Source organism: Bufo gargarizans, chromosome 11, assembly GCF_014858855.1.
Source record: "Bufo gargarizans isolate SCDJY-AF-19 chromosome 11, ASM1485885v1, whole genome shotgun sequence".
Classification (NCBI taxonomy): Eukaryota; Metazoa; Chordata; class Amphibia; order Anura; family Bufonidae; genus Bufo; species Bufo gargarizans.
In genome coordinates, this window is record NC_058090.1 from 52,260,227 (window position 1) to 52,283,059 (window position 22,833).

General features: G+C 44.9%; 1 protein-coding gene across 2 annotated transcripts in view; it reads left to right on the forward strand.

Annotated features, from left to right (window-relative positions):
* Positions 1 to 7,133, forward strand: part of BAZ1A (bromodomain adjacent to zinc finger domain 1A) — a 109,147-nt gene extending 102,014 nt beyond the window's left edge. The window contains exon 28 of one of the 2 annotated variants that reach the window (XM_044271504.1): positions 6,105 to 7,133. In XM_044271504.1, coding sequence (XP_044127439.1) covers positions 6,105 to 6,295 — 191 coding nt within the window. In that variant the 3' untranslated portion in view covers positions 6,296 to 7,133. The remainder of the gene's footprint in view (positions 1 to 6,104) is intronic. The other variant, XM_044271503.1, reaches the window with a different exon arrangement.
* Positions 7,134 to 22,833: the final 15,700 nt, after the last annotated feature.

Sequence of the window (22,833 nt, forward strand, 5' to 3'; positions counted from 1 at the left end):
GGTACTTACACTTCCGTAGCTTGCGGTTCTGACTATCGCTACCCCCTTCCCTACCGGGGGTTTGCGCTTCCGTTGGTTGCTATTCCACCTCCCATTTGCCATCACATACTTCCTATGGCAGTTCCCTCTACAAACGATCCAGTAACGGGGGAATCGCTATGCATCTTTGCATGCTGTATTTCAGCTACGCCACGACTCTAGATGCCTTGGTTCCCTTCACAGGTGGTCCGTGGCAACAGTCGGTACCGCTGGTGCCTGATATTCTCCATCTAGTGGCATATGGATACTGCCACTGGAGACTATGGATACCCCCATTTTGTATCCCTCTTTTCTTCATGCACCCTTTGGAGACACAAGAATGTGGCCTTTGTGCTCTCAGGGGAGTCACCCACTCTTATGTGTCCTAGAGACTCCCCATCCCCATGAGCCTCCACCGTTCAGGTCAGTCACACTGCACAGAGTACTGTGATCAAGATCCAGCAAGCAGAGTATTCCACCGACTCCGGATGCTGAGTCCACCACTCATCCTTATCTAGATGAGGGCGTTATGCTGGCAATCTGCAGTGGCTACTACAACGGCTTCTCCTTCGCAGGGTAGTCTTCACGCTAGGGCCAGATGCTCCTAATCGCTGTAGCGAGACAGCCCCCCCTCAGGTAGGGGTTCTACCCTGGTACTAATTCGGCAGTTGCTCCTGTTCAGCGCCCTTGTCAGGTGGAGGGGTTAGGGTTGGCTCTACTGACTGGGCCAGCTTGATACCAGAACTTCTCCTGGATGTTCTCAGGCCGTCCCCTCATGTCCACGCTGGCGGAGCATACGGTAGCCCCTACCGCACGAGGGGTGTTTGAGTCTCCGCTACATGCGAAGGCTCCTTCTGCACAGTTCTTTCGTCAGGCAGCGGATTCCTCTACCATGAGAATCGGTGACCTCTACGGTGTGGTCTACTCCTCGGCTGGAGTATGGCGTGTGCATTACTCTTGGGGCTTCCCTGGTAGGGCCTCCCCTTCTGGCGGTGTGTCGCATCTCCACTAGACGCTGTGGAGCCCCCGTCTCACATGGGAATGGGCTTTAGTTCTGGCCTCTTTCTGGTTTTCTACCAATAAGGGTACGTGGCTCTGACAACTGTTGTCCTTCTGCCACATCCAATCCATATCCATATGTTTGAGAAAGGCTCTTGATGTGAGCCGTAACGCGTCAGAGTATTGTATGTGACCAAAAAAGACATCATCTTTTGTTGAAGGCTATAGTGAGTGCCGGTCTTTCTTCATTATTGTTGGCTATTGTCCTTCTGTCGTAGGCTCGGGTGTGGCGATGGTGTAATTACAATGGCTGATCGGCACCTACCTTTTGAGTGCGTTCTACTGGGTAGATCAGTCCCTACGGCACTCGTCTGCTCTAGATTGCCGTTCTAAGCGGGACCTGGATCTAGTAGTCATACTGTGTCGCCAGTGGTGCTACCTCTCTTCAGATGTCAGTGATATCACCTCAAGTCAATGGTGGTTGTTCTTTCACTGCTCATTCCGGGGGTGGACTGAGAGTCTTCCCAAGACGGGTAGAGCGGGTGTATGTTACGACGTCCCCTGTTAGTAGGAGTTTCGTTCCTGGTACGGATCACACGTTTCCTTTCCGGTCTCCCCTCGTGGTGGATAACTGATCTCCTTATCCTCCTGTCTAGCTGACCAGTAGCCATGGGTTGTACGACTCTGGGAGCCCATCCCTATTTATTTATTTATTTTTTTCGGGCCCAGGGTTCCTCGGGTATGGTGAAGGCGTTGGACGTTGTGGTCGAACTTCACCCGGCAAGAGTATTTCTCTCATCTTTGTTCCACTCGTCTGCCCTTCCAGGCAGCGTTACTGTTTTGTTGAAATATGGTCAGTGACGGGGCTCCCATCACTGGCGGTGCTCACATTGGCTTTTATTTTACTTACTTTTCCCATGTGGTATTGATACTTTGGCCGGCAGTGGGGCACGCCTGGCTCAGGCGTTTGTTTCCTAGTGATTCTCAGGCAGCTTCTCTTACTAGAGATCTCACCACCAGCCTCTCTGGCTATGAGGGCGTTGGTCTACCAATATTCCGCTCCCTAGGGGCTGTTCTCTGGACCAGAGGTGAATCCTAAGGACTTGGCTTTTTAGTTCTGCTTCCACAGCTGCGGCCAGGAGCCAGCTGTTTGGTGGCATTGTTTATTATTTTTTTTCTCTGAATTGTTACGCCTTCTTGTACGTACTTTTTTTCTTTAAGTATGAACATAGGGCGGTGTTCCGTCCAAGGTCCTCTTTTTTCGCAGAAGGTGGTCGCCTTTCCACGCCTCACAGACATGGGTTTCTCTTCTTTCTCCCTCGTAGTACACGGACCGAGCTCTCAATCAGCCATGTGATTTGGCCTCTGGGTTTGCTTGTCCTTGTCTGGCGCCTACAGCCCTAAGGACTTCTACCAATTCTTATCCTGGGGTCCTTGTCAAGGCTGACGGCCTCCAAAGGATGTTTTCTGGATAGATCCGTTCAACAGTTGCTCGGGCATTCCGCCCTCGGGTGGGCAACGCCCAGCTGAGTCTTGGCCCACCCGACCAGCGGTCGGCGATTCTCGGGTCCATCTCCTCGTGCAGTAGCTTCCAGAGTGGAAGGCAGTGTCTTGGTCTTCCGGGCACACGTTCGTCAAGTCTTACCGGGTGCCTTCCTAGGCACCGGCGGATACTGTTCCAGGCAGCAAATTCTTGCAGGCGACAGTGAGTTACGCATCCTCAAGGACGTTTTTTCTCCAGGGGCATGTGATTTTTTTCCCTCCCCGTGGACTGCTTTAGGACGTCCCACGGTCCTGTGTCCCCCAATGATACCAGCGAGAAAACGAGATTTTTGTGAAACTCACCTGTAAAATCTCTTTCTCGCGTGGTTCATTGGGGGACACAGCTCCCACCCAGTGATTTCTGTTTGCCGTGATTGTTGGCGGTTGTGGAGCCACTATGGCCCCAGTTCTGGTTTGATCCGACTGGCATTGGTCAGTTGTTGGTTGTTTACCGTATGGTTATTTTCTCCTACTCCTATTGCTTGGGCACAAACTGATATGCTCTCTCCAGGCTGGAGGGGGTATAGCCTGCAGGGGAGGAGTTATCACTTTTCAGCCTAGTGTCGCCTCCTAGTGGCAGCAGCAAGCTATACCCACGGTCCTGTGTCCCCCAATGAACCACGCGAGAAAGAGATTTTACAGGTGAGTTTCACAAAAATCTCGTTTTTAGCAAAGAGTTTTGTGTAAATCTAGTTTGCACTGGTTGGCTTTTTTACAGCTTAAAAAAAGGCAATAACCACTCGTGGCCCGTATTTACTAATGTGTCTGCACCAAAAAATCTGTCTAAAAAGTGGGGCAAATTGTTGCATCTAGGCTTTCTGCACGTTCTCCGTCATGCTCGACAAGGGGCCATGGCTTAACAAAGGGGTGGGGGTCACAATTCTGGCCTAAAAATCTGTCTCAAAGTAAAGCAACTGATAGTGGGTATAGAGTCAATAAAAAGTGTCCCTGCCCCACATTTGTCATCTACCCTGAGCCCCTGTGATAAATCTGGTGCCGGTCTAGGCGGCCGGTCTAAGCTTAGACCATCTACATCAGGGATGCCCAATCTGCGGCCCTCCAGCTGTTGCAAAACTAGAACTCCCAGCATGCCCGGACAGCCTACAGCTATCCGCCTACAGCAGGGCATGTTGGGAGTTTTACAACAGCTTGAGGGCCGCAGGTTGAACATCCCTGATCTAGTATTAGAATTTTGGGCCTCTGTTTTTCGTCAAGCCATTTTTGCCCTATAGAGGCGTTTGCAAAACGCCTGAAAAAAATGGCAAGAGCTTCAGCATGCTGCAGTTTTTTTTATTTTTTAAGAAGCCAGAAAGACAAAAAAAAAAATGCCACCTAATTAACAAAAACTCCAGGAAATATATTTCTGTGTTCTGCATTTTCATATTTCCCATAAACCTTCAACTAATATCTGGATCTGATGTTTTTAGCATTTTTTTTTTTTTTGAACGTGGGCATGTCTGGTAATGTAGCTCCATTCCCTTTGACGTGAAGGGGGTTTGATCCAATTAGTCAGTGATTTCCAACAGTGGAGTCATCACAGAGATAAGATATAATGGAAAGAAGATATGCTTGTGTTTTTTACCTGTACCTGGTTTTGGCTCACAATCACTGACCAAACACAGACTGTGTTAAAGTAACCTAAATTGAGATCCCAGGGCCCTAGAGGGATGGTATCGGCGCTTTATACTCACCTGCTAGATTGTCATATGCTGGCGACCCCGCTTGCTGTGGAGACCAAATGGAAAATGCACATACGCTCTCTGACTTCTGAGGAGTGGGAGGAGGTGCTGATGGCCCAAACAAGGGTATCCCCTTCGATCAATAACAGAATGACACAGCTCTTTATTTTACACTATAGCAATCTGACCCCCACTAGACTCCATAAGATGGGGAGGCTGGATCATTCTCGGTGTCACAGGTGCGGAGGGCGCCAATTTTTGGCATATGATTTGGGATTGTCCAGGCATACACCAGTTCTGGGTGTCGATTTTGGAGGTTCTCAAGACTTTGGTCCCGCCGACACTGCAGTTGTGCCCCAAGATGTGCATTTTGGGTATAGTAGACGAGGAATCCTGGTCGCATTACCACAGGATCTTCCTGGAAAGGACACTGTTTTTGGCTAGAAAAGCGATTGCTCTGCGCTGGATGGGAGAGTCTCTTCCTTCGAGGGGTCAATGGCTCTCGCTGGTAAATAGTGCGGTCTCCATGGAAAAGGTGGTCTATAAACACAGGGGATGCCCGCAGAAGTTTGATAGGGTCTGGTCTGAGTGGTGCTCCTCACCGCTCACTTTGCACGCATCGCGCCCATAGAGGTCGACTGGGGATCCCCTGGGGTCTGCTTGGTCCTTAAGATTTTCCCCGGGGTCTGACGCGTCCTTTAACGCTAGCTGTTTTCTAGGAGCGTGTACTAGGACTCCCTCACAACTGTAGTACCTGTGTTATTGTCGTGTGTATCTCGTATGTGTACCCCCAGACATATGGTATTACTCTGTCTCTGCATTTCTGATTAGCCCCTGCGTGGGCCTTTGTGATGTCATGTGTATGCCATACTTATTTTGCTATCCTTGAATAAAACGAGTTAAAAAAAAAAAAGTAACCTAAATGCACACAGTATGCAAAAATCCACATGAAAACTGTATCAAAATCCACACTATTTATTTATTGCTTTTTTGTGTAGTTTTATGTAGTTCTGTGATGCATATCTATTTTAAGTTTGTGGGGAGAACAACTCTACATAAGGTGTGGAATTGCACAAACTGACATTCTATGGATTTTAAAATCCACACGGCAGGTCCACTTCTACGCGTAAATACGTAATGTGTACATGAGATTTGGCAAAGCTCATTTACTTTGTGGTACTGTATTATGTTATTTTTTTTTTCTGTACCAAAATCACATGTAATCTGCATCGTGTGCAGTTACCATTAGGCCTTATGCACACAACCGTTCCATTTGCGGTCTGCAAATTGCGGATCCGCAAAACATGTAAGCCGCCCGTGTGCCTTCCGCAATTTGCGGAACGGAAGAGGTGGCCCATTGTAGAAATGCCTATTCTTGTCCGCAAAACGGACAAGAATAGGACATGATGTTGTTGTTTTGTTTTTTTTTGCGGAGCAACTGATGCGGACAGCACACGGAATGCTGTCCGCATCTTTTGCGGCCCCATTGAAGTGAATGGGTCTGCACCGAAGCTGCAAAAACTGCGGCTTGGATGCGGACCCGAACAACGGTCATGTGCATGAGGCCTTAAAGGGGTATTCCCATCTTGAACATTGCGGGGATATCGCTAGGATATGCCCCCAATGTCTTACAGGTGTGGGTCCCATCTTTGGGGCCCACACATTGTCTTCTTAGAACGGAGCCCATAAAGTCCATATCGGAACCCCACTCAACCTGCTATTTGTGGGAAAACCTGCCTCTTTCTTTGCTACATCTTCTCCTTATGCTCTTTTGAGTGTAAACCTTCCTTCCAGTGTTACTCTTTTTCTGTTTAGTCAAAAGTATTACTTGAACTTTCTAATATATTTTATTTTTTCTGTTTACAGCCGAGTTTGTTACCGACGTTGAGTTGATGTTCTCTAATTGCTTTGAGTATAACAGTGTTGACAGCAATGAGGCTAAAGCAGGAGTCAAACTACAAACCTTCTTCATTAATGAAGCTAATAAATTAGGCCTGGAGGTCAATAAAAGCATTCCAAGTGCAACAGCTCCACCTGCTAAAAAGTCCCGCATTTGACTTTTTGTGAGACAAGTTCTACCAGAGAGCATCAAGGTTTTGTTATTTATAACGCTGATGTCCTGCTGAACTCGGATCACCAAGCAATAGACTTTGCCATCCAATTAATGAACAAGCACTGATTTCTCACACCTTACAGCACTCAGGGCAAATGCACCAACTGCTCAATAGGGTCCAAGCCACATACATGTTTATAGAAGTATATATGTATATCAGAGATGCAGCGTACTGTTTAATTGCCGAGACCTTTTCTAATTTGGTAATGTAGGTTTATGTATTTTCTCTTTGAAACTTACTGTTTTATATCCAGGAGGAGGGAAAAAGATTGGCTATAGATTTTCTACCTGAACACTACTTGAGTTGAATAGACTGGGGTATATTTTTGAGGGTTGGACTATATACACACTTAAGAGTACTTTGCAGATCCTAGATATTTATTTGGCATTTAAACCCTATGTTTCAGTTGTTTGTATTTATGAATCTTTTGTATTTGAGGTTAAACTGTTTGTTATGACAAACTTTTCCATGTAAAATCTGTTTCTGCCTTTCTCCCCATGTGACCGACTTATTTGAGGTTTGTTGCAGGTTACTAGCACAGTGAGATCTTCATATGCAGATAGCTGTGTTTAAAAGCAATAAATGTTTTTTGTTTTTTTCCATCTTTCTAATGTCTTTCTTATTTAAGCTGCAAAGTTATCGCTGAATATTGTATATATTTTATGTGGTGCACACAAGAGTAGAGGTCTCAAGTACCTTCTGGGACAGCCCTGGTTTGGCTCTGTATAAAACTAAGTATAAACTGCTGCAGTCAGATGATCACAGTAAGGCAGTGGGGATTTCTGATGTAATTTTTGTTAAAAAATAAAAAAAATTATTCTATACGCAAAGAAGCCTGAAAAGAGTGTCAAAACATGACAAAAAAAAATGAATTTCGTGCACGATTCTGTGTGTAGAAAGCCTAAAGCCCCACCTGCACATGTGTGGGTGAACGCACATTAGATCTGCACAAGTTTCTGCAGCCTATCCTCATCTGCAATTTATTTTTTATAATTGTATTGTTATTGAAATACAACAGTACAAAACAGTTTAGTGCAGATTTGATGCAGTTTTGCCGCAGATCTCATCCACGTGGAAAAAAACGCGTGCATTCCGCATTTTAAAGAACGTCCGACCCGCAATCGAACAATCATCCTATTTTTTTGGGGAGACAAGGTGGCTTAAAAAAAAAAGGCGACTCACGTTTGTTTTTTTGTTTTGTTTGTTTTTTTGCGGCGTTCACGGCATAGGAGATATTTTTTAATAGTTTGCACTTTTCGGACATGGCCATATGTAATATTTGATTTATTGATATATATATATATATATATATATATATATATATATATATATATATATATATATATATATATATATATATTATATGTAAAATTAGGAAAGGGGGTGATTTATACTTTGTTCAGTAGCGTCCTGACTGCCATGGTAACCGATCGGAGCCCCGGGATTACACTGCTTGGGGCTCTGATCAGAAACTGCCACCAATGTTTTTAATACTGTGGAGGGCGCAATGCGCCACCAATGTTTTTAATACGGGAGGGGGGGGTTTCACACTGTGCCACCAATGATAATTACGTTTACTATACAAATACAGCCGGCGGCACCCGACCTCTGACAGGGTGCTGCACCTGAGGGGTTAATTGCCACGGATCGCAGTGCCCTCTCAGAGGTCGGGTGCCGCTGGCTTTATTTGTATAGTAAACGTTAATTAGCATTAATGGCGCAGTGGCCACAGCCCCTCCCCTCCTCCATGCTCCCATTGGAGGTAGCGGCAGCAACACAGGGGGGAGGGAGAGACTGCTTCCTTCTCCCCGTGCTGCTAGGAGCAGCTCGATCCATATTTTCGTATCGATACCGGGCTAAAAGTATTGGTTGGGTATCAAAAGTTCGATAGCCGAAACAACCCTAGTGTGATCACTTTTTATAAAAAAATTATTGGGTAGTTGAAGTGACCAAAAATGGCAAATTGTCATTTTTGTTTTTTAAAAAAATTTTTTTCCCAGTTACGCCATTTGCTGTATGCCATTTATATTATATTTTAATTGTATGGGCATTTTCGCACACGGCGATGCCCATGATGTTTATTATTTATTGGTTAAGTATTTTTATTTTAAGGAAAGGGGGGTGATTTGAACTAATGTTCAAGCAGGCTTCGGTGTCTATTTCAGCGATTGTAACCGGTTCTCCGATCTCAGTCGGGGAGCGCTGTTACCGGAGCGGAAGCGCACAACTTCCGCTTCCGAAAATGCAAAAATGCTGTGGTCACATTTGACCACGGCATCTGAAAGGTAAAATGTATGTGATCACCCTTTTGGCTGATCACATACATGTGCCGTGGGTCTCTGCTATTTAAAATAGCAGAAACCTGGCGGCTATGGCATGTGCAGCGGGCGCCATGTTTAGGGACCGGACTTCCACCGTATATATACGGTGGAGGTCTTTAAGGGGTTAAATTTGTGAATTATGTAGTTGCTGGGTGCATTTTCTGTTTCTCAAACTTCACTAAAGATAAGACATGCTGCTTATTTTTGTGACCTTTACATATTGCTATGTACAGCCATGTTCTTGTTGTCTGAGGCAGGAGTAGGTTTTCTTTTTTTCTCCCCTCTGTAACCACTTCCTGACCGCTACACACCCATTTAGATCATATCAAATACCCCTTTCACCCTTTTTAGGAGATTGGATTAGGGTTTAAGTGTGGAATCCATGTATAACTCTAATTCTCTAAAGCTATGTGCCTTTGCTTGACCTTACTACTACAGAATCATAGTGACAGCTTTATGTCAGCATGATTCTGTAGCAATAAGGTCAAGCAGAAGCACATAGCATTATAAATCTGTATAATGCCATACGCTTCTGCAAGACTAGCAGTGTTCAGAAAAGAGGATCACACTTACACACAGAGTGTGATTACCACAATGGACTCGCTCGTGTGAAACAGCCCTAAGAGTATTATACATATTGCTTAAGCCAGGCATGCTCAACCTGCGGCCCTCCAGCTGTTGTAAAACTACAACTACAATACTCTGCTGTAGGCTGATAGGTGTAGGCTGTTTGGGCATGCTGGGAGTTGTAGTTTGGCAACAGCTGGAGGGCTGCAGGTTGAGCATGCCTGGCTTAAGCCATGGGGATCAGTTGTATATCTTGTTTGCCTTTGGAGATTTGGGGTTAAAACATGTACTATATTTTTCGCTCTATAAGATGCACTTTTTGTCTCCCAAAAGTGGGGTGAAAATGGCAGTGGGCCTTATAAAGTTAATACTAACAAGCCTTTCCATTATGAAAGCACTATGCGCACGCGAAGTACGGTGAGTGTAGCACTAGTAGTACTCACCACTCCCTGGTCTTCTGTCGGGTGCCTGTTGTGCTGTGTCCTTACAGCATCAGGACATAGTGTGAGTAAGCGCACACTATGAGGAAGAGAGTGCTGAGTCTGCCAAGGGGCGACGCAGTCCATTGGTCCCTTTTATAAATTGTTTTAATACAAATTAAAAAAAAAGTTACAGGCCTACACTCCTGAAAAATATTACTGCAGATGAATCCAGAGGGGGTAAAAAAAGCAGTCTGGTTTGAAGTTGTTTGGTTGGGAGTAGCACCTATGCAAGCAGGCAAAACGCGAGTTTGTAAGCATTCGTGTGTTTGATTTCCAGTGTGTGACTTGAGATTCAGGGACTTTAAGTCAGTTGCTTATTACTGCACTGTATTGTATTTTTCTCTTTTCTTGCCTAATCCCCATTAGTATGTGTTCCATTATTGACAGCGCATTTCAGTGCACATCCTGTCTAATGTATGTAGTCCTGGAACAGCTGTTTGAGGGTGCATATCTTTATTCAAAATGTTAGCAAATTTCTCGTTACACATTGTGTATCTAGACGAGCGGGTTTCGACTGAGAAGCATTAGCAATTTGGAAAAGTTTGCTGCTCACGGAGAAGGCACTCTATGTGGGTCAGAGTGGTAACATGGAGGCTCAGGAAAGTGAGGTAGGTAGCTGGATAATATTTAGAAAGCAGGGTAGAGGGAAGAGTGCCAGGGAGGCTAGCCCTGGTCTAGCACATCCCAACAAGTTTGCACGGTTGGCAGATGAGGGGGATGTCTGTTCAGGGACAGCACTGCTGCAGACACACTTCCTCTGCCAGTCAGGGGAATGTCGTCTCCAGTAAGCAGGGGACCAGGAGAGCAGGGCAGGCCAGACAGGTGCTGGTAGTGGGAGACTCAATTATTTTGGGTACAGATAGGGCGATCTGTCACAAAGACTGGAATCTCCAAACGGTGTGTTGTCTTCCTAGCGCTCGAGTCCGACATATTACCGGGAGGGGTTGGCGAAGATCCAGCGGTCATATGGTTCATATTGGAACCAATGACAAAGTTATAGGTAGGTGGAGCCTCCTTAAAAATATTAGGAATTTAGGTCACAAGCTTAGGGCAAGGACCTCAAAAGTAGTGTTTTCCGAAATACTACCTGTACCACGAGCCACACAAGAAAGGCAGCGGGAGGTTAATAAATGGCTGAAGAACTGGTGTAGGAAGAAGAGTTTTGGGTTCCTGAGAATTGTGCCGACTTCTCTATCGACTACAGGCTCTATCATAGGGATGGGTTGCACCTCAATGGGGAAGGGGCAGCTGTGTTGGGGGAGAAGATGGCTAAAAGGTTGGAGGATTGCTTAAACTAAGGACTGGGGAGGGTAAATACATTATAGGAGGGGAAGATAGAGACCGGGGGGAGGAATGGAAGGAGGGACTAGCACAGTTCATAAAAGAAGGTGTAGAGTAAAAAAAAAATATATATATATATATATATAATATATATATATATATATATATATATATATATATATAAAAAAACTATTGTATGTATACTAATGCCAGAAGCCTGACCTAATAAAACTGGTAAACTGGAATTGGTGATGTGTGAGGAGGACTATGACACAGGAATTACTAACATGACTGGGCAGTTAACATACAGGGTTACAGTCTGTTCAGAAAGGATTGTCAAAACCCAGATATAGACTAGGAAACTGAAATCTGTAGATCTGATAAAGGAAACAGATTCTTGGCAATAACCAAAGACAATTACGTTTCCCAACTGATGCAGGACCCGACTAGGAGGACACCTGGGAAATAGTGACCATAAAATAATAACATTCCAATTGTCATTTAAGTGTTTTTCTTCAGGGAGCAACAAAAATACTAAACTTTAAAAAGCAAAATTTGGCCAACTAAAAGGCCATAAAGTCCTTTTAAAAATAAAAATACAGCCACAAAATCGGATATTTTAAAAAGCATTCTAAACTCTAATTGTGAGAGGTACATACCGTATAGGAATAAAAGAGAACGGAAAAAATAACAATGTAGATAAATAGAATTGTAAAGAAAGCAATAAATGACTAAAAGCATTTAAACCATTAAAACAGGAGGGTAGCGAGGAAGAAACTATAAGGAAAAAAAAATTGAATATGTAAAAGACGAGAAAAAAAACGTCTAAACTAGAGACTGAGATTATTGCCAAAGAGTAAAACTAACCCTAAAATGTTCAATTATATAAATGGTAAAAAGTATAAATCTGAAGGTGTCGGCCCTTTACAGAGTAATGAGGAGGGAGCAAAGCTATTAAATATTTTTTCTTCACTGTATTCACTGAAGAAAATAAACTGTCAGATGAAATGCAGAATGTAAAAGTAAATTCCCCATTAAGTGTCCTGTCTGACCCAGGAAGTACAGCAGCGTCTTAAAAAGATTTAAAATAGACAAATTGCCGGAACCAGATTGCGCACACACCTCCGTATCCTAAGAGAATTAAGTAATGTCATAGCCAGACCCATATTTCTGATATTTAAGGACTCTATACTGGCAAGGAGTGTTCCACAGGATTGGCGCATGGCAAATGTGGTGCCAATATTCAAAAAGGGTCCAAAAACAGAGCCCGGAAACTATAGGCCGGTAAGTTTAACATCTGTTGTGGGTAAACTGTTGGAAGGTTTTCTAAGAGATGCTATGGAATTTTGGTGAACAGCAAACTAAGCTGCAGAAACCAGTGCCAGGCAGCTGCTGCCAAGGCCAATAAGATAATGGATTGCATCAAAAGGGGCATAGCTGCCTGTGATGAGAACATAGTCCTACCACTTTACAAATCACGGGTCAGACCACACATGGAGTACTGTGCACAGTTCTGGGCTCCTGTGAACAAGACAGACATAGCAGAGCTGGAGAGGTTTCAAAGAAGAGCAACTAAAGTAATGGGTGGACTACAGTGCCCAGAACAATTTATCAGAATTAGGGTTATTCACTTTTAGAAAAAAGATTACTTAGGGGAGATCTAATTACTATGTATAAATATATCAGGGGTCAGTACAGAGACCTCTCCCATCATCTTTTTATCCCCAGGACTGTGACGAGGGGACATCCTCTGCGTCTAGAGGAAAGAAGGTTTGTACACAAACATAGAAGAGGAATCTTTACGGTAAGAGCAGTGGTAACTCCAGCTGTTGTGAAACTACAACTCCCAGCATGCCTACTTGCTCTTTTCTTCTCAGAACTCCCATAGAAATTAATGGAGAATGCTGGGAATTGTAGTTTTACAACAGCTGGAGTGCCGAAGGTTGCTGATCCCTGCTCTAGATCAACTTGCAAGATAACGGGCTGAACTAGATGAACATATAAAAAGTCTACACACCCCTGTTAAAAATGTCAGGTTTCTGTGATGTAAGGGTACTTTCACACTTGCGGCAGGACGGTTCCGGTAGGCTGGTCTCCCGGTCGGATCCGTCCTTCCGCTGTATCGCCGGACCGCCGCTCCGTCCCCATTGACTATAATGGGGACGGGGGCGGAGCTCCGGCGCAGCACGGTGAAAGTCACTGGACTAAAACGTCCTGCATGTCCCACTTTTTAGTCTGGCAGCTTTCGCCGTGCTGCGCCGGAGCTCAACCCCCGTCCCCATTATTGTCAATGGGGACGGAGCAGCGAAACAGCGGAAGGACGGATCCGACAGGGAGACCAGCCTGCCGGATCCGTCCTGCCGCAAGTGTGAAAGTACCCTAAAAAAAAAAAAAATTTGACACTGATAAATCATTTCAGAACTTTTTCCACTTTTAATGTGACCTATAAACTGTACAACTCAATTGAAAAACACTGACTCCAACAGTGGAGATAAAGTGACATTTTTAGGTTCATTTTTCTCAGATGATCCATCCAATGATAAACCCCCTCGTTGGTGTTCTAGGGGTAGTGCGCAGTTGCAGACCCGTACAAGTGACTCTTCATGGATCCCCACAGATAACTAGCAGCCCAGGTCCCTGAATTTACATCCACTACAGGCATCAATGTGGATACCACAGGTTTCAATGAAATAATTTTTTTTTTATTATTCTTCACGGATGACCTAATTAACTTGATGGTAGAACAAACAAATATACACTCACCTAAAGAATTATTAGGAACACCATACTAATACGGTGTTGGACCCCCTTTTGCCTTCAGAACTGCCTTAATTCTACGTGGCATTGATTCAACAAGGTGCTGATACAATCTTTAGAAATGTTGGCCCATATTGATAGGATAGCATCTTGCAGTTGATGGAGATTTGAGGGATGCACATCCAGGACATGAAGCTCCCGTTCCACCACATCCCAAAGATGCTCTATTGGGTTGAGATCTGGTGACTGTGGGGCCATTTTAGTACAGTGAACTCATTGTCATGTTCAAGAAACCAATTTGAAATGATTCGAGCTTTGTGACATGGTGCATTATCCTGCTGGAAGTAGCCATCAGAGGATGGGTACATGGTGGTCATGAAGGGATGGACATGGTCAGAAACAATGCTCAGGTTGCCCGTGGCATTTAAACTATGGCCAATTGGCACTAAGGGGCCTAAAGTGTGCCCAGAAAACATCCCCCACACCATTACACCACCACCATCAGCCTGCACAGTGGTAACAAGGCATGATGGATACATGTTCTCATTCTGTTTACGCCAAATTCGGACTCTACCATTTGAATGTCTCAACAGAAATCGAGAATCATCAGACCAGGCAACATTTTTCCAGTCTTCAACAGTCCAATTCTGGTGAGCTTGTGCAAATTGTAGCCTCTTTTTCCTAATTGTAGTGGAGATGAGTGGTACCCGGTGGGTCAGTTTGGAGTTTAGGAGATTGTCTTGACCAGGACCACAACCCTACATGCATTGAAGCAACTGCCATGTGATTGGTTGACTAGATAATCGCATTAATGAGAAATAGAACAGGTGTTCCTAATAATTCTTTAGGTGAGTGTATATGCAGAGCAATTTATTGCCTCCCATCCAGACAGTTATCTCTCAAGGCCCCACAAATGGACCCCTACTAACATGCAAAGGTTTTGGGGACTTCTCCTAAGCATGGGCATTATAAAAAAATAAAAATACGTTCGTATTGGAACAAAGATATTCTTTATCACGCTATCTTTACTGTCTTGCCATGCCCCAGGCCTGTTTAGAAGCTATTCAAAGATTTCTACACTTCAGCAATAATAATGAATGCCCATCCCCAAGTGACCCCAGTTATGACAGACTCTTTAAAATTAGGCCAGTCGTTGACCACTACAATTCCAAATTTGGTCAAGTATATACCCCCTAAAAATGTCTCTCAGTGGATGAATCTTTGGTCCACTTCAAAGGCAGATTACATTTCCGTCAGTACCTGCCCAATAAAAGGGCTAGGTATGGCGTGAAGTTGTATAAGGCCTGTGAAAGTGTATCCGGGTATACATTGCGCTTTCGTATTTGCGAGGGAAAAGATTTCAAAATTGAGCCACCCGATTGTCCCCCGCTTCTGGGTATAAGTGGGAAGATAGTATGGGATTTAGTCCACCCCCTGCTGGACTACGGATACCATCTGTATTTGGACAACTTTTACAATAGTGTCCCTCTCCTGGAGTGCCTTGCTGCCAGAGGCATAGGCACATGTGGCACAATTAGAAGAAATCAAAAATGGCTCCCTAAGGCCTCTTTCACACGGGCGTTGCAGGAAAAGTTGCGGGAACATGCGCAATTTTTCCGAGCGAGTGCAAAACATTGTAATGCGTTTTGCACCTGCGTGAGAAAAATCGGCATGTTTGGTACCCAAACCCGAACTTCTTCACAGAAGTTCGGGCTTGGGATCGGTGTTCTGTAGATTGCCATTTTCCCTTATAACCATGTTATAAGGGAAAATAATACATTCTGAATACAGAATGCATAGTACAATAGCACTGGAGGGGTTAAAAAATAAATAAAAAATAATTAAACTCGCCTTAATCCACTTGATCACGCAGCCCGGCTTCTCTTCTGTCTTCTTCTTTGCTGTGTGCAGGAAAAGGACCTGTGGTGACGTCACTCCGGTCATCACATGTAAAAGATCATGTGATGGACCATGTGATGACCGGAGTGACATCACCACAGGTCCTTTTCCTGCACACAGCAAAGAAGAAGACAGAAGAGAAGCCGGGCTGCGCGATCAAGTGGATTAAGGCGAGTTTAATTATTATTTTTTAACCCCTCCAGCCCTATTGTACTATGCATTCTGTATTCAGAATGCTATTATTTTCCCTTATAACCATGTTATAAGGGAAAATAATAATGATCGGATCTCCATGCTGATCGTCTCCTAGCACTCGTGCGTGAAAATCGCACCATTCATTTCTATGGGGCCCGCGTTACGTGAAAAACGCACAAAGAGGAGCATGCTGCGATTTTCACGCAACGCACAAGTGATGCAGGAAAATCACCACTCGTGTACACAGCTCCATAGAAATGAATGGGTCAGGATTCAGTGCGGGTGCAATGCGTTCAACTCATGCATCGCATCCCCGCGGAATCCTCGCCCGTGTGAAAGTGGCCTAAATCCTTTATAGATCAGACAGTGCTTCGTGGGGAAAGCAGCGCTGTTTGCTCAGAAAATTTGATGCTGCTAAAATACAAGGACAAACAGGATGTTCTTGTGTTAACTACCATACATGCAGATCAGTCCACCCCAGTCCCAGTCCGAGGAACCACAGAGCAGAACATCAAGCCTGTGTGTATCCAGGATTACAACAAGTTCATGGGTGGAGTGGATCTTTTAGACCAGGTACTACAGCCCTACAGTGCCTTAAGAAAATCTAAGGTGTGGTACAAAAAATTGGCTATATACCTAACCCAAGTGTCACTATATAATGCCTTTGTCATCCACAGAACAGCTGGTCATGGGGGGGGACCTTCTTGGAATTTCAGGGAAAAAAAATAATCGATTTTTGGCGTTCAGGAAAGAGAGGGCAATTTTTCAGCCAGCAGTGCTTCTGGGGTCTCAAGAATAATACATGAGCGGCATTTCCATGGAGTACTGGTCCTTAAAAAGTAGGTTTTGGAAATGTTCTGAAAAATTTTAAAATTTGCTTCTAAACCTTCTAACATCCCAAAAAAAATTAAATAACATTTACAAAATGATTCATGTCTACATTAAGTAGACATATGGTAAATGTAAACTAATAACTACTTTGTGAGGTACCACTATCTGTCAGAGAAATTCAAATTTAGAAAATTACACATTTTTCCGAAATTTCTGTAAATTTGGGATTTATTTAATAAATAATGGTAAAACATATTGACTCGAATTTATCACTAACATGAACTACAATGTGTCATGAAAAAACAATCTCAGAATGGCTTGGATAAGTAAAAGTGTTCTAAAGTTAGCCACATTTTGCAAATGGTAATTAGTCCTGAAGGTAAAAACTGGCTTGGTCTTGAAGGGGTTAAAGGAGCTGCAGGAATATCTGGCAAGTACTGGCTGTGTGGTACATGTGACAACAATCTCCCGTATTCTGCGTACACACCATGCCTGCGTCCCCGAGCCTCTGCCTCATGCGCATTGCGCCTGAAGCGCTGCTGCTATGAACAGTGTCTGGCGCATGCGCATGAGGCAGAGGCTCGGGGACGCAGGCTGGGTGTGTACGCAGGCGCGATCTAACCACGGCGGGGCGCAGGCGCAGAAGATTACACGCGAACGATGCCAGGAGGATTCGATTGCCCATGCGCAGGATCGTGACCTGGGGAGTTGTAGCCGCCGCCCAGCCACGTGAATATTGATGAGCTGGGCGGGGCTTCAGAACGGCAGTTGGGAGCGGCTGGCTGGGCGCATTTTCAGATGAAACGCCGCCCCTTGGGCAGATTGGAGACCGGACAAGCAGGTTATAAAACTTTATATTTCCGTATTTAAAAGGTGGGCAGGGGGGATACTTACATGATTCTAATACACTTTATATGACCTGTACTGTGATATATATAACTCAATATGCTAATTGGGCCTGTCAGTGTCCCTTTAAAGTTTTGGAATGGCCCAGTCAGAGCCCAGACCTGAATCCAAAAATCTGTGGGGTGATCTGAAGAGGGCTGTGCACAAGAGATGCCCTCGCAATCTGACAGATTTGGAGTGTTTTTGCGAAGAAGAGTGGGCAAATCTTGCCAAGTCAAAATGTGCCATGCTGATAGACTCATACCCAAAGACTGAGTGCTGTAATAAAATCAAAAGGTGCTTCAACAAAGTATTAGTTTAAGGGTGTGCACACTTATGCAACCATATTATTATTATTTTTTATATTTTTTCTTCCCTCTACCTAAAAGATTTCAGTTTGTTTTTCAATTGAGTGGTACAGTTTATAGGTCACATTAACCCTAAGTTCACACTTGAGCGTTTTACAGCGCGTTCCTACGCGCTGTAAAACGCGCAACACATGAAAACCAATGCTTCCCTATGGGGCTGGTTCACATTTTCGCGTTTTACAGCGCGTTTGAACGCGCTGTAAAACGCCCGACACATAAACAAGTTCAGGAGCTTTTTTTGGGGCGTTTGACACGCGTTTGGGCCATAGACTCTTTGGACAACACTGCTGTCAATCACCCAAACGCGCGTTTACTATTACAAAAAACGCGCGACAAAAACGCGCATAAAAACGCGCGTTTGAGAAACGCTTAGGTGTGAAACCAGGGTAAAGGTGGAAAAAATGAGTCTCCTCGAGTGGTGCATGCATAGTCTGCATCTGTGCTGCTCAAGTGCAGCAGCAGAGCCATGGTGCACACAGTAGATTGGCAGGGCCTGGCAAGATGCCTGGCCCTGTCAATTAAGGGGGAGTCTCTTGCTCAGAGAGGCCAGCCCTTTGCTGCTCAAGACTAATTTTTGAACGCATTCAATTCATACAAATCTATTCGTTCATTACTAGTTTGTCCTTTTTAAAGGACAGCTACATTTGCCCATGATATGGCACAATTTCAGTTAAAAAATTTATAAACTGTGCGAAAGCAAATATGGCAATATGTACACATTCAGTTTCAGTACAAAGACACCCAGGTTACCTCTCCTGAACACTCCCTCACAATATTAAATTATAAATTAGTGTGGGACCTTTTGCCCCCTTTTGGTGTCATGCTGTACATATCGCCTAAAAAAAGGTATGATTACATATTTCTTACGATGTCTTTTTATGGTGTTACAATGCGACATGCTACGATGCCACAGTTGTAAAAAAAAAAATTTGACTAAGAGTACTTTCACACTAGCGTTATTCTTTTCCGGTATTGAAATCCGGTAAAGGGTCTTAATACCAGAAAAAAACGAATCAGTTTTGTCCTAATGCATTCTGAATAGAAAGCAATCCGTTTAGTATGCATCAGGATGTCTTCCTTTCCGTCTCTTGTACGGTATTCAGTATTTTTTCTGGCCAAAATCCCGGAACACGACCGCACTTGCCGGATCCAGCATTCATTTCCATAGAGATGTATTAATGCCGGATCCAGTACCAAGTGTTCCAGAAATTGCCGGATCTGGTTTTCCGGTCTGCACATGCACCAGGATGTAGGAGGAGGGGGTTTCTCTTTTGAAAAAAAAATTATACTGGATACGTTATTCTGGAAGAGACGGATCCGTTAAAAAAAACTATATCCGTTTACATACGTTTGCCGGATCCGGACGGTAGTTCCCACAACAGAACTGCCTGCCGGAACCTCACAACGCTAGTGTGAAAGTACTCTTACCAGTGCTAGAGGACAGATGCAATAGTTGTGAACAACCATTTCTGTGTGTGTTCAGACAATGCAGACCGAGTACTTCACCAGGTCAAAACATCAAATGCACAAAGTGTTATGTTTGTCAAACGATATAAGAGACTTGTGGTCAAATGTCAAGAGGTGTCATGTTCATCAAATAAAACAACTACTGAAAGCATTAATAAACACAGGAAAAAAGGGGATTTGTTCCAGCTCACCCATACCATATGCTGGCTTGGCTGCAATCCAATTCAGGGCTGTGCACGGGAAGGAGTGCCACACCTGTAAGTGGTAGTTTAGATCCAAAATCGATGATGTAGTCTGCAACACCAAAAGCCTATAAAGTTAAAGTCATCTATTTAATACAAATAGGTAAGAACAAAATTAAATCCACTAGGCATATATTGTATATATTCATGTATTTACAAAATAGGAAAAGAATGAATAAGGAAAAAATAATGGTTCACTAAGGTACAAGTAAAAACAAACAAAACCAAATGGTCCCAATAAATTAATCAAATATATTCACAGTCCAGATCAATAAGCTGCGGGCCCAGCAGCTAATATAAAAACAATGGATCCAACCGTTTGAACAAAAATTGTGTCTTTATACAGTGATCAATAGCAGCATGGTGGCTCAGTGGTTAGCACTGGTGCCTTGCAGCGCTGGGGTCCTAGGTTCGAATCTGACCAAAGACAACATCTGCATGGAGTTTGTATGTTCTGTCCGTGTTTACGTGGGTTTCCTCCGGGTATTCCGGTTTCCTCCCACACTCCAAAGACATACTGATAGGGAACTTAGATTGTGAGCCCCATTGGAGACAGTTGGATGCTAATGTCTGTAAAGCGATGCAGAATATAAGCGCATAAAATAAATAATAAATAAATCAATAGTGTCGGTAGTGAATGTAACCCTTAGGCCCCTTTCACACGGGCGAGAATTCTGTGCGGGTGCAATGCAGGATGTGAACGTGTTGCACCCACACTGAATCCGGACTCATTCACTTCAATGGGGCTGGGCAGATGAGCGGTGATTTTCACGCATCACTTGTGCGTTGCGTGAAAATCGTAGCATGTTCTATATTCTGCGTTTTTCACGCAACGCAGGCCCCATAGAAATTAATGGGGATGCTGTTCCTTCATACATAGGTATAGACCCGATATTCCTGTCAAAGATCCTAACACTATACCAACGCCCTACAGCTCGAGTTAAAATTAATGGTGCTCTCGCCCTTCCCCTTCCCAATCCACAATTATCCCCCTTGCTATACGTCTTGGTCATACTGGCCTCTATTCGTGCCAATCCAGATATCTCAGGAATAAAGATCGGATCGCACGAATATAAATGTGCGGCGTTTGCCGATTACCTCCTTCTTTACATAACCAATCCACGCATTTCTTTGCCATCTTTGCTTCGGGAGATATCTCTTTTTGGCGCTTCGTCCAATTTTAAAATTAATATGTCCAAATCAGAGGCCCTAAACGTCTCCTTACCAGACATTCTGACCTCCTCCCTTAAAGCCTCTTTTCCCTTCGCTTGGCCACCAAATGGAATAACATATCTTGGAATTAAATTTACCACTGATTTCTCACGGCTCCACAAACTAAACTTCGCACCTCTCCTCCAACAGTTCCAAAAAGATCTAGATGGTTGGCGCAGATGAGATTTCTCTTGGTTTGGTAGGATTAGTATCTTAAAAATGACCCTGTTACCAAAAACTACTCTACCTCTTACAGACTATCCCCCTTCGCATCCCATCCAAATTCTGGTCCCAACTTCGTAGATGTTTCACGCAATTTGTGTGGGCACCCGGCCGGCCGTGATTAAAATGGGAAATAATGACCCGCACCAAGGAAACTGGAGGGTTAGTTCTCCGTGACTGTCGACTTTATTACCACTCTACTGCTTATGCTCGATTATTAGACATGACACGTACTGACACATCCAAATCCTGGGTGCAAATTGCATGGGACTCTTCACAGTGTTCCGTAACAGTCCTCCTTTGGCTGGTGGGCTCTCCGCGCCCTACACCATTGCGACTGTCCGTTACCACCCACCACCCACCACCCCCCGCATTTTTAGCATCCATAGGTCAACCTACTTCACTGATTGACCCCAAAGGCCCTTTGGTACCGGCATGGGCGTAGGGATCACCATAGCAGCCATAGCAATGGCTATGGGGCCCAACGCCACTGGGGGCCTGGGCCGCCGGCTAAGGATTATTATTTTTTTTAAATTCATGTGGCGTAGCCACAGGGGTCGCAGGCCCCTCTGGGACATACAGAGAAAGCGCTATCTGCAGGGCCTGCAGGCTGTGGGCGGTGTGATAAGGCGCAGCCGGAGGCAGAGAGGCATACCTGCAATGAGGAGATGGAGTGGTCCTGCTCCCAGTCTGGGCGGCAGTTCAACTGGCCGGAAGTGGAGGAGGCGGAGCGTACATCGAAGCTGCATGCTGCTGGGCCTGGCAGCGCTGCTGGAGTGTGGGCATGCAGACGTTCAAGTGGCTGTGAGGTGAGGGTTGGCTGACTCTGGGACTGGTAAAACTTACTGTGGAGTCCTGGACCATTATATCTGGGGAGGAGGGTGGAGCAGGACCCTGGAGGTCTGGACCAGTACATTTAAGGAGAAGGGTGGAGCAGGACCCTGGAGGTCTGGACCAGTACATTTAAAGAAAAGGGGGGAGCAGGACCCTGGAGGTCTGGTCTGGACCATTATATAGGGGGGGGGGGGAAAGGACACTGGAGGTCTGGACCATTATATCTAGGGAGGAGGGGGGAGTGGGATCCCCGAGGTCTGGACCATTATATCTGGGTAGGAGGGGGGAGCAGGACCCTGGAGGTCTGGACCATTATATTTAAGGAGAAGGGGGGGGATCAGGACCCTGGAGGTCTAGACCATTATATTTAAGGAGAAGAGGGAGCAGGATCCTGGAGGTCTAGACCATTATATAGGGGGGAACAGGACACTGGAGGTCTGGACCATTCTATTTAGGGGGAGCAGGACCCTGGAGGTCTGGACCATTATATTTAGGGAGGAGGGGGAAGCAGGACACTGGAGGTATGGACCATTCTATTTAGGGGGAGCAGGACCCTGGAGGTCTGGACCATCATATAGGGAGGAGGGGGGAGCAGGACCCTGGAGGTCCGGACCATTATATTTAAGGAGAAGAGAGGGATTAGGACCCTGGAGGTCTGGACCATTATATTTAAGAAGGGGGGAGCAGGACCCTGGAGGTCTGGACCATTATATTTAAGGAGAAGGGGGGAGCAGGATCCTGGAGGTCTGGACCATTATATAGAGGGGAACAGGACACTGGAGGTCTGGACCATTCTATTTAGGAGGCAGCAGGACCCTGGAGGTCTGGACCATTATATAGGGAGGAGCAGGACCCTGGAGGTCTGGACCATTATATATTTGGAGTAGGGGGAAGCAGGATCCTGGAGGTCTAGACCAT